This window comes from Myxine glutinosa, chromosome 2 (assembly GCF_964187855.1).
Source record: "Myxine glutinosa chromosome 2, kmMyxGlut1.1, whole genome shotgun sequence".
Classification (NCBI taxonomy): domain Eukaryota; kingdom Metazoa; phylum Chordata; class Myxini; order Myxiniformes; family Myxinidae; genus Myxine; species Myxine glutinosa.
The window spans coordinates 255,489,461-255,508,232 of NC_136262.1; the positions used below are offsets into that span (position 1 = coordinate 255,489,461).

Here is an 18,772-nt window from a genome sequence, read left to right on the forward strand (position 1 = left end):
TGTGTCCTCGTCTACAATCCATCCAAAAAAACTCAACATCATGACAATCGGAGGAAAATTATTCAAGTTATGATCGAAAAGGTGTTTTTTGGTAATTAGGTCACAATCCGAAAAAAAGTAGATGAAGGACACAAATCAAATATCAGGTGTACAACTTCAATGTCGGTGCACTATTGTGATGAAAGGACATCTTGGAAGGCCGGCCAAGTGGTCTTTGAGATTATACGAACTGGCAAAATTGAGCGATGGCAAAAAAAATACAATTTCAGACCGCAATTTGACCTTGATCTTTCACCTGGAGGGGTGTGATGTACATCAGGGGTTCCCAACCGGTGGGTTGCAACCTATCAGTGGGCCGCAAGGTGCAACCTGCTGGTCCGCGGAGATCATACCAACCTGAGAAGGCAGGTTATTCGTTTACCTCACGAGTGTGCGCAAAATGTACCTCATGAAAAAAAAGTTATTAATGCTATTGTATTAATTTGTGATTGGAATGATGCTGTTTGGAATGAAAACATAGAGACATTGAGTTTAAAGGAGAATTAGGAAATGGCGCGAGGGTTTCCACCCGTGACATTCGCGGATTCGGTATTTGCAGTTTCGCCATTGACCGTATTTGGTTGATCGAAGGTGTTTTCGGTACGGAGAACGTCTCATCTTCACACAAAAAGGTGCTAACTGCTGTATTTTAATTTCCTGTATTTTATTTTGGCAAATATGGACCGTTTCCTGAAAAGAAAACCGATGATGGTGGTGAGACTTCAGGAGTTGCTAAAAAAAGTGGTGAAATGCATCGTCAGAAAATACGACGAAGAATATATTAAGTTTGGATTTACAATGACAGGGGATTCAATCAGAGCAGGCAATGAAGTTCCTGTTACCTTTCACCGCCACATACCTGTGTAAATCAGGGTTTTCAATTGTGACTGGAACAAAATCTAAGACCAGGAATAAACTGAAAGCAACTTTGAATGCTACTGTGGGAGTCATCCAACCCATCCCACCTCTCACCCATCCCACCTCTCACCCATCCAACCTCTAACCCATCCCACTTCTCACCCATCCCACCTCTAACCCATCCCAACTCTCACCCATCCCACTTCTCACCCATCCCACCTCTCACCCATCCCACTTCTCACCCATCCCACCTCTAACCCATCCCAACTCTCACCCATCCCACTTCTCACCCATCCCACCTCTCACCCATCCAATCTCTAACCCATCCCACCTCTCACCCAACCCGCCTCTCACCCTTTCCACCCCTCACCCATCCCACCTCTAACCCATCCCACTTCTCACCCATCCCACCTCTCACCCATCCTGCCTCTCACCCATCCTGCCTCTCACCCATCCTACCTCTATCCCATCCCACCTCTCACGCATCCTACCTCTAACCCATCCCACCTCTCACCCTTCCCACCTCTAACCCATCCCACCTCTAACCCATCCCACCTCGAACCCATACCACCTCTCACACATTCCACCTCTCACCCATCCCACCTCTAACCCATCCCACTTCTCACCCATCCTACCTCTAACCCACCCCACCTCTCACCCATCCTACCTCTATCTCATCCCACCTCTCACGCATCCTACCTCTAACCCATCCCACCTCTCACCCATCCCGCCTCTCACCCTTCCCACCCCTCACCCATCCCACCTCTAACCCATCCCACTTCTCACCCATCCCGCCTCTCACCCATCCCGCCTCTCACCCATCCCGCCTTTCACCCATCCCGCCTTTCACCCATCCCGCCTCTCACACTTCCCGCCTCTCACCAATCCCGCCTCTCACCAATCCCGCCTCTCACCCATCCCGCGTCTCACCCATCCCGCCTCTCACCCTTCCCGCCTCTCAACAATCCCACCTCTCACCCATCCCGCCTTTCACCCATCCCGCCTTTCACCCATCCCGCCTCTCACACTTCCCGCCTCTCACCAATCCCGCCTCTCACCAATCCCGCCTCTCACCCATCCCGCCTCTCACCCCTCCCGCCTCTCACCCTTCCCGCCTCTCAACAATCCCACCTCTCACCCATCCCGCCTCTCACCCATCCTGCCTCTCACCCCTCCCGCCTCTCACCCATCCCACTTCTCACCCATCCCACCTCTCACCCATCCCACCTCTCACTTATCCCGCCTCTCACCCATCCCACCTCTCACCCCTCCCACTTCTCACCCATCCCACCTCTCACCCATCCCACCTTTCACTTATCCAACCTCTCACTTATCCCGCCTCTCACCCATCCCGCCTCTCACCCCTCCTGCCTCTCACCCATCCCGCCTCTCACTTATCCCACTTCTCACCCATCCCGTCTCTCACCCATCCCACCTCTCACCCCTCCCACTTCTCACCCATCCCACCTCTCACCCATCCCACCTTTCACTTATCCAACCTCTCACTTATCCCGCCTCTCACCCATCCCGCCTCTCACCCATCCCGCCTCTCACTTATCCCACTTCTCACCCATCCCGTCTCTCACTTATCCCGCCTCTCACCCCTCCCGCCTCTCACCTCTCACCCATCCCACCTCTCACCCCTCCCGCCTCTCACCCATCCCACCTCTCACCCCTCCCGCCTCTCACACCTCCCGCCTTTCACTCCTCCCACCTCTCACCCATCCCGCCTCTCACCCATCCCGCCTCTCACCCATCGCGCCTCTCACCCATCCCACCTCTCACCCATCCCACCTCTCACCCATCCCACCTCTCACCCATCCCACCTCAGCTTGATCTGATTGCTTTTCAGAAGCAAGCCCAAGTATCCCATTGACGTAAGCAGTAGGCCTACTCAATATTTAAGGCTTAAATGTCTTAAATAAGGAACAAAATAAAGTTGTTATTTATATTATTATTATTATTATTATTATTGTTATTATATTTTATTTAATATATTGGAGCAGACAGCTACATATAACTAAGTTCAGAGCACCCTGTTTTTTTAAAAGTTGTTATTATTTATTATGTGGGCCCTGACCTTTATGACATATATTCAAGTGGGCCTTGAGCTTCATTAGGTTGAGAACCCCTGATGTAAATGAAGGGTAAATGTGGCTTACGCTAGACTATCTAGAGAGGGCAATTTCGTTCTGATCGGACAAACTTTACTCAGTCTATGGTGAAAAATGTTAAAGTGTCTATAATTAGGTCATGACCTTAAAATTAGGTCAATGTCAGAAAATTAGGTCAACTCCGCATCCTTTTTATTCCCATTATTGATGGAAAATTGCATTCTGAAAGTCTCAGCCTGATCCGAGATACAGCTCGGAAATTGACAGAAAAAAAATCCTTAAAAGTCGGTTTAGTACTCCGAGGGGTCAAATAAATGTAATGAAGTTTGACTTTAGTGATCATGAAAGAGGATGTTAGGGTAAAGCCCTTTTGAGAAAAGTGATCAGTGGGCAGCCACTGCGAGTTAAATTATCAGGTGCCTGTCTGCACAGTTCTTCCATTGCTCTGTTGGAAGTACGCTGTGGATTACCAAAGATAAAGGCGTTGTTTGGAGAACCAAGATCCTTTCCAGCCAAACTGCACACCCAACCCACTAGGCTATCATGTTTAATACTCTCCTTGTTTGTCCTAACCATTTGCAATGCATTCTGCTAATGTATTGATTGTAAGCAACTCAAAATATGTGAATCGCATCCAAAGTGATTTAAAAAAAAAAAAACTTATTATAATTGGAAGAGCATTAGCTAAGTAGGCCGAGCAGGTGAAGCCTCACAATTGCTGGTTGCCATGGATACAGCTATAAAAAAGAGCGATTTCCGATGAGCCTTCGTCAATTATTTATCAACATCCGAGAAAATGCGTTTCCTGCTTTTATTGGTTTTTTTTTCGGGTATTTTGGAGCAGTTTTATTGTATAAATATTTTAACGGACCATTTATGAAAAAGGAACTTCCCATTCATGCACCTACACTGATAAACATAGAGGCAGCAGGTAACCCGCTCTCGCTAACCCCCCTGACAAATACTGTTGGGAGTAGCTAGTTTGTGACCAGGAACTAGGTGGTACCGATTGTGGTTTCATACCGGACTTTTACAGCCATCTGTGTGTGATTTTTGTGGTGACTCGCCCCAAAAAATGAGAAAAATACATCTCTTGTTACGGTGATCACGTGACTTGCTTGATTGTCTGTTTGTTCGGATTCAAGTCAGCTGCGCAGAAAGGAGACCGAAATGTTTTGTGAATTAAAAAAGTTACTGCCAAACTCACTGGCGATGCAGGTTATAAATGTATCATGAGTCAAACTTTGACTTGTTTTTAAAACACCAACTTATGTGAGTCACTTTTAAACATTAAATATTTATAATTAACATGCTTGAAAGGTCAGCAATGTCGTCACTGACATCAAATGAAATTGAAGAATAAATGGGGGATCTCCTTAAAAGAAAAAAGGAAAAAATTATTGTGTGTCTGAATGAAAGAATCAATGGGGGCTGTCATTAGAAATAAAAAATAAAAAATTAGTGTGTGTCTGAATGAAAGAATCAATGGAGGATCTCCTTAAAAAAATCAAAAAATTAGTGTGTGTCTGAATTAAAGAATCAATGGGGGATCTCATTAAAAAAAAAAAAAAAAAAAATTTTTGTGTGTCTGAAATGAAGAATCAATGGAGGATCTTTAAAAATATCAAAAAATTAGTGTGTGTGAATTAAAGAATCAATGGGGGTACTTTAAAAAAATTTTTTTTATTGTGTGTCTGAATTAAAGAATCAATGGAGGATCTCTTTTTTAAAAATATCAAAAAATTATTGTGTGTCTGAATTAAAGAATCATTGGAGGATCTTCTTTAAAAAAAATCAAAAAATTAGTGTGTGTCTGAATGAAAGAATCAATGGAGCATCTCCTTTAACAAAAATCAAAAAATTAGTGTGTCTGAATTAAATAATCAATGGGGGATCTCCTTTAAAAAAATCAAAAAATTAGTGTGTCTGAATTAAAGAATCAATGGGGGATCTCATTAAAAATAAAAAATTATTGTTTGTCTCAAATGAAGAATCAATGGAGGATCTCCTTAAAATAAAAAAGGAAAAAATTAGTGTGTGTCTGAATGAAAGAATCAATGGGGGATCTCATAAAAAATAAAAAATTATTGTTTGTCTCAAATGAAGAATCAATGGAGGATCTTTAAAAATATCAAAAAATTAGTGTGTGTCTCAATTAAAGAATCAATGGGGGTTCTTATTTTAAAAAAATAATTATTGTGTGTCTGAAATGAAGAATCATTGGAGGATCTCCTTTTAAAAATATCAAAAAATTAGTGTCTGTCTGAATTAAAGAATCAATAGAGGATCTCCTTTAAAAAATATCAAAAAATTAGTGTGTGTCTGAATTAAAGAATCAATGGAGGATCTTTAAAAATAAAAAATTATTGTGTATCTGAATAAAAGAATCAATGGGGGATCTTATTAAAAATAAAAAATTATTGTGTGTCTGAAATAAAGAATCATTGGAGGATCTCATTTTAAAAAATCTAAAAATTAGTGTGTCTGAATTAAGGAATCAATTGAGGATTTCCTCTAAAAAATATCAAAAAATTAGTGCGTGTCTGAATGAAAGAATCAATGGAGGATCTCCATTTAAAAAATCAAAAAATGACTGTGTCTGAATGAAAGAATCAATGGAGGATCTCCATTAAAAAAATCAAAAAATGACTGTGTCTGAATTAAAGAATCAATGGAGGATTTCCTTTAATAAAAAAACAAAAAATTATTAAATCTGAATTAAGGAATCAATGGAGGTTCTCCTTTAAAAAAAACTAAGAAAAACTATTGTATGTCTGAATGGAAAAAGTAATGTTGGAGGTTTTTGGCTGATTTGTATGGTTTTACCTTCGGCCGTCAGAACTCATTTGAGACTTCAAGTCAGACAGCCCACCTGCATGTGAAACTGGAATTTCTAGTGCTGTTAGGGAAATTTTTTTAGAAGAAATTGTTGTGCCAAAGTTACGATTTTAATAGTACTAATACAACAAATACGATGGTCAAACCTGTCTGTTTATAGACTGTTTGGTTACATGATAATTTGTTTATAGACAGTTTGGTCAAATGATAATTTGTTTATAGACAGTTTGGTCAAATGATAATTTGGCTTGTCTCTTGCGGAGTCAGTGATGTCCTCGTATTTCATGGGATAATGATGACCTTTCATTTTATCCTGTTTTGTTTCAAAATTTTATGATCTTTTATAATCTGATATTTGGTTGTTGGAAGTTGGCTTTTCTTGGTTCACAAGTCTAATTGTGACCTGTTTCTTAATTATCGGTAATCCCTCAGGACACTCCCTATGACTCCTGGGGAATGGCTGCAAGGCGCAAGGGTGGTATGAAATTGTCGGCAATTTGTGACCGACTGTGGCGTGATCGGGAGGACCCTGAGGCTGAAGAAGCACCTGTTGACCAGTGGAGACGAGTCGCCATAGAGAAATGGGCCAATGGAGACTGTGATGGGACCGAACAGAGATCTGCAGATTCACTGGACTGTATCACACCACCAGAGGACACATACGAACCAGAGGAACAGCTTGCAGGTAAAGGTGTTCCACCACCCATTTTGTTGTTTCTCATCCTCTGGTGGTGCTCGAACTGGTGTGGCATCTGCACTACAACCTACACCACAAAAGTGACATGACTATTTTGCTGATATGGTTTGTGTTTCATAGATGTCTGATGTTTAATTTTGTAAATAAAATAAGATGTCACACATCAGCAACTTTACAGCTTCCTACAACTTTAAAGGGATGTATTTAGGGATGTATTTAGGGATGCATTTTAAAGAAAGGGGTGAAAGGGATGTATTTAGGGATGTATTTTAAAGACAGGGTTAAAGGGATGTATTTTAAAGAAAGGGGTTAATGGGATGTATTTAGGGATGTATTTTAAAGAAAGGGGTTAAAGGGATGTATTTAGGGATGTATTTTAAAGAAAGGGGTTAAAGGGATGTATTTAGGGATGTATTTTAAAGAAAGGGGTTAATGGGATGTATTTAGGGATGTATTTTAAAGAAAGGGGTTAATGGGATGTATTTAGGGATGTATTTTAAAGAAAGGGGTTAATGGGATGTATTTAGGGATGTATTTTAAAGAAAGGGGTTAATGGGATGTATTTAGGGATGTATTTTAAAGAAAGGGGTTAAAGGGATGTATTTAGGGATGTATTTTAAAGAAAGGGGTTAAAGGGATGTATTTAGGGATGTATTTTAAAGAAAGGGGTTAATGGGATGTATTTAGGGATGTATTTTAAAGAAAGGGGTTAATGGGATGTATTTAGGGATGTATTTTAAAGAAAGGGGTTAAAGGGATGTATTTAGGGATGTATTTTAAAGAAAGGGGTTAAAGGGATGTATTTAGGGATGTATTTTAAAGAAAGGGGTTAATGGGATGTATTTAGGGATGTATTTTAAAGAAAGGGGTTAATGGGATGTATTTAGGGATGTATTTTAAAGACAGGGTTAAAGGGATGTATTTTAAAGAAAGGGGTGAATGGGATGTATTTAGGGATGTATTTTAAAGAAAGGGGTTAAAGGGATGTATTTAGGGATGTATTTTAAAGAAAGGGATTAAAGGGATGTATTTAGGGATGTATTTTAAAGAAAGGGGTTAAAGGGATGTATTTAGGGATGTATTTTAAAGAAAGGGGTTAATGGGATGTATTTAGGGATGTATTTTAAAGAAAGGGGTTAAAGGGATGTATTTAGGGATGTATTTTAAAGAAAGGGGTTAAAGGGATGTATTTAGGGATGTATTTTAAAGAAAGGGGTTAAAGGGATGTATTTAGGGATGTATTTTAAAGAAAGGGGTTAATGGGATGTATTTAGGGATGTATTTTAAAGAAAGGGGTTAAAGGGATGTATTTAGGGATGTATTTTAAAGAAAGGGGTTAATGGGATGTATTTAGGGATGTATTTTAAAGAAAGGGGTGAAAGGGATGTATTTAGGGATGTATTTTAAAGAAAGGGGTTAAAGGGATGTATTTAGGGATGTATTTTAAAGAAAGGGGTTAATGGGATGTATTTAGGGATGTATTTTAAAAAAAGGGGTTAAAGGGATGTATTTAGGGATGTATTTTAAAGAAAGGGGTTAAAGGGATGTATTTAGGGATGTATTTTAAAGAAAGGGGTTAATGGGATGTATTTAGGGATGTATTTTAAAGAAAGGGGTGAAAGGGATGTATTTAGGGATGTATTTTAAAGAAAGGGGTTAAAGGGATGTATTTAGGGATGTATTTTAAAGAAAGGGGTTAAAGGGATGTATTTAGGGATGTATTTTAAAGAAAGGGGTTAATGGGATGTATTTAGGGATGTATTTAGGGATGTATTTTAAAGAAGGGGATAAAGGGATGTATTTAGGGATGTATTTTAAAGAAAGGGGTTAAAGGGATGTATTTAGGGATGTATTTTAAAGAAAGGGGTGAAAGGGATGTATTTAGGGATGTATTTAGGGATGTATTTTAAAGAAGGGGTTAATGGGATGTATTTAGGGATGTATTTTAAAGAAAGGGGTGAAAGGGATGTATTTAGGGATGTATTTTAAAGAAAGGGGTTAATGGGATGTATTTAGGGATGTATTTTAAAGAAAGGGGTGAAAGGGATGTATTTAGGGATGTATTTTAAAGAAAGGGGTTAATGGGATGTATTTAGGGATGTATTTTAAAGATAGGGGTTAATGGGATGTATTTAGGGATGTATTTTAAAGAAAGGGGTTAATGGGATGTATTTAGGGATGTATTTTAAAGAAAGGGGTTAATGGGATGTATTTAGGGATGTATTTTAAAGAAAGGGGTTAATGGGATGTATTTAGGGATGTATTTTAAAGAAAGGGGTTAAAGGGATGTATTTAGGGATGTATTTTAAAGAAAGGGGTGAAAGGGATGTATTTAGGGATGTATTTTAAAGAAAGGGGTGAAAGGGATGTATTTAGGGATGTATTTTAAAGAAAGGGGTGAAAGGGATGTATTTAGGGATGTATTTTAAAGAAGGGGATAAAGGGATGTATTTAGGGATGTATTTTAAAGAAAGGGGTTAAAGGGATGTATTTAGGGATGTATTTTAAAGAAAGGGGTGAAAGGGATGTATTTAGGGATGTATTTAGGGATGTATTTTAAAGAAGGGGTTAATGGGATGTATTTAGGGATGTATTTTAAAGAAAGGGGTGAAAGGGATGTATTTAGGGATGTATTTTAAAGAAAGGGGTTAATGGGATGTATTTAGGGATGTATTTTAAAGAAAGGGGTGAAAGGGATGTATTTAGGGATGTATTTTAAAGAAAGGGGTGAAAGGGATGTATTTAGGGATGTATTTTAAAGAAAGGGGTGAAAGGGATGTATTTAGGGATGTATTTTAAAGAAAGGGGTGAAAGGGATGTATTTAGGGATGTATTTTAAAGAAAGGGGTGAAAGGGATGTATTTAGGGATGTATTTTAAAGAAAGGGTTAAAGGGATGTATTTAGGGATGTATTTTAAAGAAAGGGGTTAATGGGATGTATTTAGGGATGTATTTTAAAGAAAGGGGTTAAAGGGATGTATTTAGGGATGTATTTTAAAGAAAGGGGTTAATGGGATGTATTTAGGGATGTATTTTAAAGAAAGGGGTTAAAGGGATGTATTTAGGGATGTATTTTAAAGAAAGGGGTTAAAGGGATGTATTTAGGGATGTATTTTAAAGAAAGGGGTTAATGGGATGTATTTAGGGATGTATTTTAAAGAAAGGGGTTAAAGGGATGTATTTAGGGATGTATTTTAAAGAAAGGGGTTAATGGGATGTATTTAGGGATGTATTTTAAAGAAAGGGGTTAAAGGGATGTATTTAGGGATGTATTTTAAAGAAAGGGGTTAATGGGATGTATTTAGGGATGTATTTTAAAGAAAGGGGTTAATGGGATGTATTTAGGGATGTATTTTAAAGAAAGGGGTTAAAGGGATGTATTTAGGGATGTATTTTAAAGACAGGGTTAAAGGGATGTATTTTAAAGAAAGGGGTTAATGGGATGTATTTAGGGATGTATTTTAAAGAAAGGGGTTAAAGGGATGTATTTAGGGATGTATTTTAAAGAAAGGGGTTAAAGGGATGTATTTAGGGATGTATTTTAAAGAAAGGGGTTAAGGGGATGTATTTAGGGATGTATTTTAAAGAAAGGGGTTAATGGGATGTATTTAGGGATGTATTTTAAAGATAGGGGTTAATGGGATGTATTTAGGGATGTATTTTAAAGAAAGGGGTTAATGGGATGTATTTAGGGATGTATTTTAAAGAAAGGGGTTAATGGGATGTATTTAGGGATGTATTTTAAAGAAAGGGGTTAAAGGGATGTATTTAGGGATGTATTTTAAAGAAAGGGGTGAAAGGGATGTATTTAGGGATGTATTTAGGGATGTATTTTAAAGAAGGGGATAAAGGGATGTATTTAGGGATGTATTTTAAAGAAAGGGGTTGAAGGGATGTATTTAGGGATGTATTTTAAAGAAAGGGGTGAAAGGGATGTATTTAGGGATGTATTTAGGGATGTATTTTAAAGAAGGGGTTAATGGGATGTATTTAGGGATGTATTTTAAAGAAAGGGTTAAAGGGATGTATTTAGGGATGTATTTAGGGATGTATTTTAAAGAAGGGGTTAATGGGATGTATTTAGGGATGTATTTTAAAGAAAGGGTTAAAGGGATGTATTTAGGGATGTATTTAGGGATGTATTTAGGGATGTATTTTAAAGAAAGGGTTAAAGGGATGTATTTAGGGATGTATTTTAAAGAAAGGGGTTAAAGGGATGTATTTAGGGATGTATTTTAAAGAAAGGGTTAATGGGATGTATTTAGGGATGTATTTTAAAGAAGGGGTTAATGGGATGTATTTAGGGATGTATTTTAAAGAAAGGGTTAAAGGGATGTATTTAGGGATGTATTTAGGGATGTATTTTAAAGAAAGGGTTAAAGGGATGTATTTAGGGATGTATTTTAAAGAAGGGGTTAATGGGATGTATTTAGGGATGTATTTTAAAGAAGGGGTTAATGGGATGTATTTAGGGATGTATTTTAAAGAAAGGGTTAATGGGATGTATTTAGGGATGTATTTTAAAGAAAGGGTTAAAGGGATGTATTTAGGGATGTATTTTAAAGAAGGGGTTAATGGGATGTATTTAGGGATGTATTTTAAAGAAAGGGTTAAAGGGATGTATTTAGGGATGTATTTAGGGATGTATTTTAAAGAAGGGGTTAATGGGATGTATTTAGGGATGTATTTTAAAGAAAGGGTTAAAGGGATGTATTTAGGGATGTATTTTAAAGAAAGGGTTAAAGGGATGTATTTAGGGATGTATTTAGGGATGTATTTAGGGATGTATTTTAAAGAAAGGGGTTAAACGGATGTATTTAGGGATGTATTTTAAAGAAAGGGTTAAAGGGATGTATTTAGGGATGTATTTTAAAGAAAGGGTTAAACGGATGTATTTAGGGATGTATTTTAAAGAAAGGGTTAAAGGGATGTATTTAGGGATGTATTTTAAAGAAAGGGGTTAAACGGATGTATTTAGGGATGTATTTTAAAGAAAGGGGTTAATGGGATGTATTTTAAAGAAAGGGTTAAAGGGATGTATTTTAAAGAAAGGGTTAAAGGGATGTATTTAGGGATGTATTTTAAAGAAAGGGGTTAATGGGATGTATTTAGGGATGTATTTTAAAGAAAGGGGTTAATGGGATGTATTTAGGGATGTATTTTAAAGAAAGGGGTTAATGGGATGTATTTAGGGATGTATTTTAAAGAAAGGGTTAAAGGGATGTATTTAGGGATGTATTTTAAAGAAAGGGGTTAATGGGATGCATTTAGGGATGTATTTTAAAGAAAGGGGTTAATGGGATGTATTTAGGGATGTATTTTAAAGAAAGGGGTTAAAGGGATGTATTTAGGGATGTATTTTAAAGAAAGGGGTGAAAGGGATGTATTTAGGGATGTATTTTAAAGAAAGGGGTGAAAGGGATGTATTTAGGGATGTATTTTAAAGAAAGGGGTGAAAGGGATGTATTTAGGGATGTATTTTAAAGAAAGGGGTTAATGGGATGTATTTAGGGATGTATTTTAAAGAAAGGGGTTAATGCGATGTATTTAGGGATGTATTTTAAAGAAAGGGTTAAAGGGATGTATTTAGGGATGTATTTTAAAGAAAGGGTTAAAGGGATGTATTTAGGGATGTATTTTAAAGAAAGGGGTGAAAGGGATGTATTTAGGGATGTATTTTAAAGAAAGGGTTAAAGGGATGTATTTAGGGATGTATTTTAAAGAAAGGGTTAAAGGGATGTATTTAGGGATGTATTTTAAAGAAAGGGTTAAAGGGATGTATTTCGGGATGTATTTTAAAGAAAGGGGTTAAAGGGATGTATTTAGGGATGTATTTTAAAGAAAGGGTTAAAGGGATGTATTTAGGGATGTATTTTAAAGAAAGGGTTAAAGGGATGTATTTAGGGATGTATTTTAAAGAAAGGGTTAAAGGGATGTATTTAGGGATGTATTTTAAAGAAAGGGTTAAAGGGATGTATTTATGGATGTATTTTAAAGAAAGGGTTAAAGGGATGTATTTAGGGATGTATTTTAAAGAAAGGGGTGAAAGGGATGTATTTATGGATGTATTTTAAAGAAGGGGTTAATGGGATGTATTTAGGGATGTATTTTAAAGAAGGGGTTAATGGGATGTATTTATGGATGTATTTTAAAGAAGGGGTTAATGGGATGTATTTAGGGATGTATTTTAAAGAAAGGGGTGAAAGGGATGTATTTATGGATGTATTTTAAAGAAGGGGTTAATGGGATGTATTTATGGATGTATTTTAAAGAAAGGGGTGAAAGGGATGTATTTAGGGATGTATTTTAAAGAAAGGGGTGAAAGGGATGTATTTATGGATGTATTTTAAAGAAGGGGTTAATGGGATGTATTTATGGATGTATTTTAAAGAAGGGGTTAATGGGATGTATTTAGGGATGTATTTTAAAGAAAGGGTTAAAGGGATGTATTTAGGGATGTATTTTAAAGAAAGGGTTAAAGGGATGTATTTAGGGATGTATTTTAAAGAAAGGGTTAATGGGATGTATTTAGGGATGTATTTTAAAGAAAGGGTTAAAGGGATGTATTTAGGGATGTATTTTAAAGAAAGGGTTAAAGGGATGTATTTATGGATGTATTTTAAAGAAAGGGGTGAAAGGGATGTATTTATGGATGTATTTTAAAGAAAGGGGTGAAAGGGATGTATTTATGGATGTATTTTAAAGAAATGGGTGAAAGGGATGTATTTAGGGATGTATTTTAAAGAAAGGGTTAAAGGGATGTATTTAGGGATGTATTTTAAAGAAAGGGTTAAAGGGATGTATTTAGGGATGTATTTTAAAGAAAGGGGTTAAAGGGATGTATTTAGGGATGTATTTTAAAGAAAGGGGTTAAAGGGATGTATTTAGGGATGTATTTTAAAGAAAGGGTTAAAGGGATGTATTTAGGGATGTATTTTAAAGAAAGGGTTAAAGGGATGTATTTAGGGATGTATTTTAAAGAAAGGGTTAAAGGGATGTATTTAGGGATGTATTTTAAAGAAAGGGTTAAAGGGATGTATTTAGGGATGTATTTTAAAGAAAAGGGTTAAAGGGATGTATTTAAAGACACAAACTGCAAATTCAAAGAGGAGGAGCAGGTTTATCGGCTGCAAACTAAACATAATATTTGATCAAGGTAGTAATGAGGTCGAAAGCTCTACCCTTTACCTGACACAGATTTTGATGTATGATGATGATGATCAGTATTCATTCCCTCGCCTTTTGACTGTGAAAGTAACGGACTTACCTTTAAGCCGTCTAGTCTAGATTTGATTCCAGATCTGATTATAAATGCAGGAATAGGATCAGGATCTGATCAGAGTAGTGATGGCAATGTACAAAAGAGCACGCACAGCTGTAAGGACAAAGGACGGGAACAGTGGTGAGTTTGAGGTGAAGGTGGGAGTGCATCAGGGGTCGGTACTGAGTCCACTACTATTTGTAGCTGTGATGGAGGTGCTGGCTCAGAACGTAAAGGAGGGTTTACCGTGGGAGTTGTTGTATGCAGATGATCTGGTGTTGATTGCGGAAAGTATGGATGGACTGAAGGAAAAGATGAACAAGTGGAAGGAATGCATGGAGACAAAAGGTCTGAAGGTGAATATCGGAAAGACAAAGGTGATGGCAAGTGGTAAAGCATGTGGTGAGGTGGAAGAACTGGGAAGTGGCCCTGTGCTGTGTGCAGGAAGGGTGTCGGAGTGAACTCCATTCAATGTACAATGTGCGCTGAGTGGGTTCATCAAAAATGTAGTGGTCTGAGAGGGTCATTAACCAGTGTGGCAGCTACATTCAACTGTAAGGTGTGCACAGAGGGAGCTGCAGATGGAGGAAATGTTGAGTTGGATGTTGGAGACGGCGTGAAGCTGGAAGGTGTGAAAACATTTTGCTACCTCGGAGACATGCTGAATGGAGAATGTGGATCAGACTCGGCAACGGTTGCTCGAGTGAGATGTGCATGGAAGAAGTTTCGGGAACTGAGTGGCGTGCTGATGAGGAGGGGAGTGCCGTTGAAGCTGAAGGGAAAGGTGTATTTTTTTTTTTTTTTTTTTTTTTTTTTTGTATACAAGATCGAGGCTCGTGAAAGAGCGAACATTAATCACACAGAAAGACAAACCGACACATAAAACATAACATCGGGAGCGGCAGACAAGATGGGGAGAGAGGGGGAAGGACACAAACACAACATTTGAGAGCAGGGACCGAGAGACATGGAGACATCGAGAGATCTGAGAGAGGGCGAGAGCTTTGGGGGGGGGGCATGGGAAGGGGGCGGTGGGAGAGGTATAAAACATATGGACACTGCCAGGACTTCCAGGAAAGAAGTTGGAATTTCAAACAAGGTGGATCTGGGGTGAATTAGCGGGGGTAGAAAAGATCAAGGTTTTGGATGGGGGAAGATAAGAGATGGTGGTGAACAGCTGTTTTAAAGACCTGGAGGGAGGAGTGGGATTGAAGGGAGTGAGGGAGTTTGTTCCAGAGGTGGGAGAAAAGAGGGATGAAAGAGTGAAGGTGAGCAGAGAGCCGAGATTTCGGCAGTTTAACCATCAGAGGGTTGCTGGCAGATCTTGTGCGACCTGTAGGAATATTTGGGGGACAGAGCACAGAGAGAGCTGGGGGTGCAAGGCCGGAGAGGAGTCGGTAGAAGACAGAAAGACCACCTACCTGCCTGCGGTGAGTGAGTGAAAGGCCCTCAGAGATAGCTTCATCGCGGGAGATTCCAATAATTCTGAAAGCTTTGGTTTCAACAGCGCGAAGCCGAGCTAGGTGTGAGGCAGGAGCACCGGCCCATAGGGGAGAACAGTATTCCATTGAGCTGCGGATGAAAGCCTTGTATGTGGTGAGGAGCTCAGGTGTGCCGAGGAAGGACTTCGCACGACGGAGGATGCCCAGTCGGCGACTGGCTTTGGAGGCCAGCTTGGAAATGTGGTTTTCCCAAGAAAGATCATGGCAGATTGTGAGACCCAAAAGCTTGAGCGACAGAACTTCTTGGAGAGGATTGTTGAGAAAGTAGATGGGAGGGTTGTCCAGTCGATCTTTTCGGAGAGACATAGTAAGAGTGTGAGATTTGTCAGGATTGAAAGACATGTTCCACTTGTTTGACCAGTCTGTGATTTTGTCCAAGTCTTCAGAGAGTGAAGAGGCTGCAGACTGCCGATCTGAGGGAAGAGGAATGGAGCGGCAGAGAGTGGAGTCATCAGCAAAGAGATAGAGAGGATTTTCAAGAGAGTCAGAGAGATCATTGATGAAGACCAGAAAAAGCACGGGGCCCAGAACACTGCCTTGGGGAACTCCAGCCTGAACAGGAAGAGGAGATGAGAGAAACCCATTCAGGGCCACACGTTGACGACGACTAGAGAGGAAGTCCGCCAGCCATGCGTGGAGATTTCCATGGATACCAAAGGAGGAGAGTTTGGTGAGCAGAGCGGGGTGCCAGACCGTGTCGAAGGCACGTGATATGTCGAGGGAGACAGCTCTAATTTCCTGTTTGGCATTGAGGACCTCCATCCATTGTTGAGACAGCAGAAGCAGCATGTCCAGAGTAGAGTGACCTGGTCTGAAACCAAATTGATGATCAGAGATCAAGCCATTGGAGAAGAGGAAAGATTTCATATCCGAAGCAATGATGGATTCCATGACTTTGCTGATAATTGGGAGAAGGCTGATTGGTCTGTAGTTGCTAGGATCTGTTTTTGCACCTTTTTTGTGCAAAGCGGTGATGTTGGCTGATTTCCAAGCAGATGGCAGTTGACCTTGAGCAAAAGAGAGGGTGAAGAGAACAGAGAGAGGGTGAGATAGAGTGGCAGAGCAGGATTTTAGGACCCGTGGGCTGATGCCGTCGGCTCCAGTTGCAGAATCAGATTCGAGGGTTGACAGAAACTTTTCCACCTTGTCAGGAGGAAAGGACACAGAGTCCAGGAGCAGCAGGGTACGACTGGGTATGGTGGGTACAGAGAGGGATGGGTTTGGGACACAAGATTTAGAGGCAAACACAGAGTTGAGGCATTCAGCTTTTTCATGTGCGGAGTCAGCTGTGTAGCCGTTTGAGGTAAGGGAGGGGATGGAGGGGGCACAAACACCAGAAACGGATTTGACCAGATGCCACCAGGATTTGGAAGAGGGAGACAGATAAGAGAGTTCGGTCTTGAGAACGGAGAGATATTGTTTCCTGGCTCTCCTGAGGGTGGACACACACTTGTTTCGGACTTTGTGAAAGGAAATGAGATTTCCTTCCGTTGGATTTGCTTTCCAGGAGACGAAGGCAAGTTGTTTCTGGGCAACAGCCTCACCACAAGATTCCGTGTACCATGGACGGGAGGAAGGGTATGACAACTGAAGACGAGATGGGATAAATCTGTGCATGAGAGAGAGCAATTTACTTTGGAAGAATTCCCAGGATGAGTTGATGTCAGAGGTGGTAGAGATGGGAGACCAGTCCAGATGATTGATGGCTGCTTGTAGACCGTGCCAGTTGGCCTGAGTGAAATGCCAGACTCGTCGACGCTGAGCAGGCTCCCTGAGGATGGTCAGAGAGATGTCCACTTTAACAAGGACATGATCAGATGATCCAATTGGAGCAGAAGAAGAGCAGCAGACATTTTCAGGGAAGTTAGTCATAACCAAGTCCAGAAGAGAAGATGTTCCGTTGACTGAGATCCGGGTCGGGAAATTGACAGATTGTGTCAGTCCCAGTGAGTCGCAGAAGTCCTTTGCTGAGGAGCCATGGCTGGTGAGAGAGGTACCCACACCCAGCCAACTGGCATGATGACAGTTGAAATCACCACATATGAGGAAGAGAGAGTTGGGATGAGTAGATAGAAGTTGGTCCATATTATCAGACAGAGAGATGCAGATGGAGTCATCACTGTTTGGTGGACGGTACAACACACATATGAACAAGAGGTTGGAGCGAAGGGGAAGCCGTAACCAGAGGTATTCCTGGGGGTGAGGTGGAGAGAGTGCAGTGCAGGGCGAGTGAGGAAGAGAGTTTTTGATAAAGATAGCAACCCCACCTCCAGGACGAGGCTCAGGTCTATCATACCGGAGGAGGGAGTAGCCCGGGAGAGATACTAAGGAATCAGAGACATCATAAAGGAGGAAAGTTTCTGTTAAGCAGATCACGTCTGGTTTGACAGAAGCAACCTGTATGGAGAGATCAGTTAAGTTTGAACGAAGGCCCCGGATGTTTGAGGTCCATACCGTTAATGAAGAGGAAGGGGGAGCATCAGATACAGAACAGGGGAGATGATGGGTAGGGTAAGATGTGGAAGAGGTGGAAGAGGTAGGGAGAGCTGTTGAAGGTGTGTCAGAGAGTTCAGAATAGCTCGGAGAAAGGGAAGGATGGGGTGGACAAAAGGTTTGATGGTGATTGGGTGAGGCACAATGAGGTGTTATTTGAGGAGGGGGAAGAGCGAGGCAGAAGGTTGGGGGAGATGGAGGTGAGAGTTGGAAGGGGGAAGAAGCGGGGAGGACGCTTTGAGGACGGGGAGTGAGAGGGGGGAAATTGAGAAGCAATGAGGGTGGGGAGATTTGAAGGGGAGGGGCGAGGGGGGAGTTTGGGAGGGAAGGGACAAGGGGAGGGATTTGAAAGGGATGGCATATGGGGGAGATTTGGAGGGGAGGGGTGAGGGAGGAGTCTAGGAGGGGAGGGGCGAGGAGGCGTCTTGGTGGGGAGGGGTGAGGGGGTAGTTTAGGAGGGAGGGGGCAAGGGGGGAGATTTGAAAGGGATGGGTGATGGGGAAGATTTGGAGGGGAGGGGTGATGGGGAAGATTTGGAGGGGAGGGGTTATGGGGAAGATTTGGAGGGGAGGGGTGAGATTGGATTTTAGAAAGTGTACGATTTATGGGAAACGAACATTTATTGCAAAATGAGTTTCTTGTGACCTTCGAGTTAAAAATACGTTTAAGGACGCTGGATGGAGGATGGAGTGCAGGAGAGTTTAGGGAATGTAGAAAAAGGCACTATAGGAGATGGATATTTTTTTTGGGATGAATTGATTTGGTGAGCAAGTCGAAAGCAGCCTTTTAAAGAAGAAGAAGAAAAAGGTGTTATAATATATGACGAAATACATAACGAGGGGAAAGTGTAAACATTGAAGGTTAATAACAGTGAAAACTATCTGGGGAAATGGGAGAAACACGTGGTCGAAGAACGAACGAACGAATAAGAATGAATAAACGAATGAGAACAGAGAAGGGAATTTTAGTT

At 40.5% G+C, this 18,772-nt stretch overlaps 1 protein-coding gene across 3 annotated transcripts in view; it reads left to right on the forward strand.

Annotated features, from left to right (window-relative positions):
• Nucleotides 1-18,772, forward strand: part of CASZ1 (castor zinc finger 1) — a 242,081-nt gene that overhangs the window by 151,645 nt on the left and 71,664 nt on the right. For all 3 annotated transcript variants that reach the window (XM_068105889.2, XM_078772441.1, XM_078772442.1), the window contains one exon: nt 6,282-6,534. In XM_068105889.2, the coding sequence (XP_067961990.2) occupies nt 6,282-6,534 (253 nt within the window). The remainder of the gene's footprint in view (nt 1-6,281; nt 6,535-18,772) is intronic.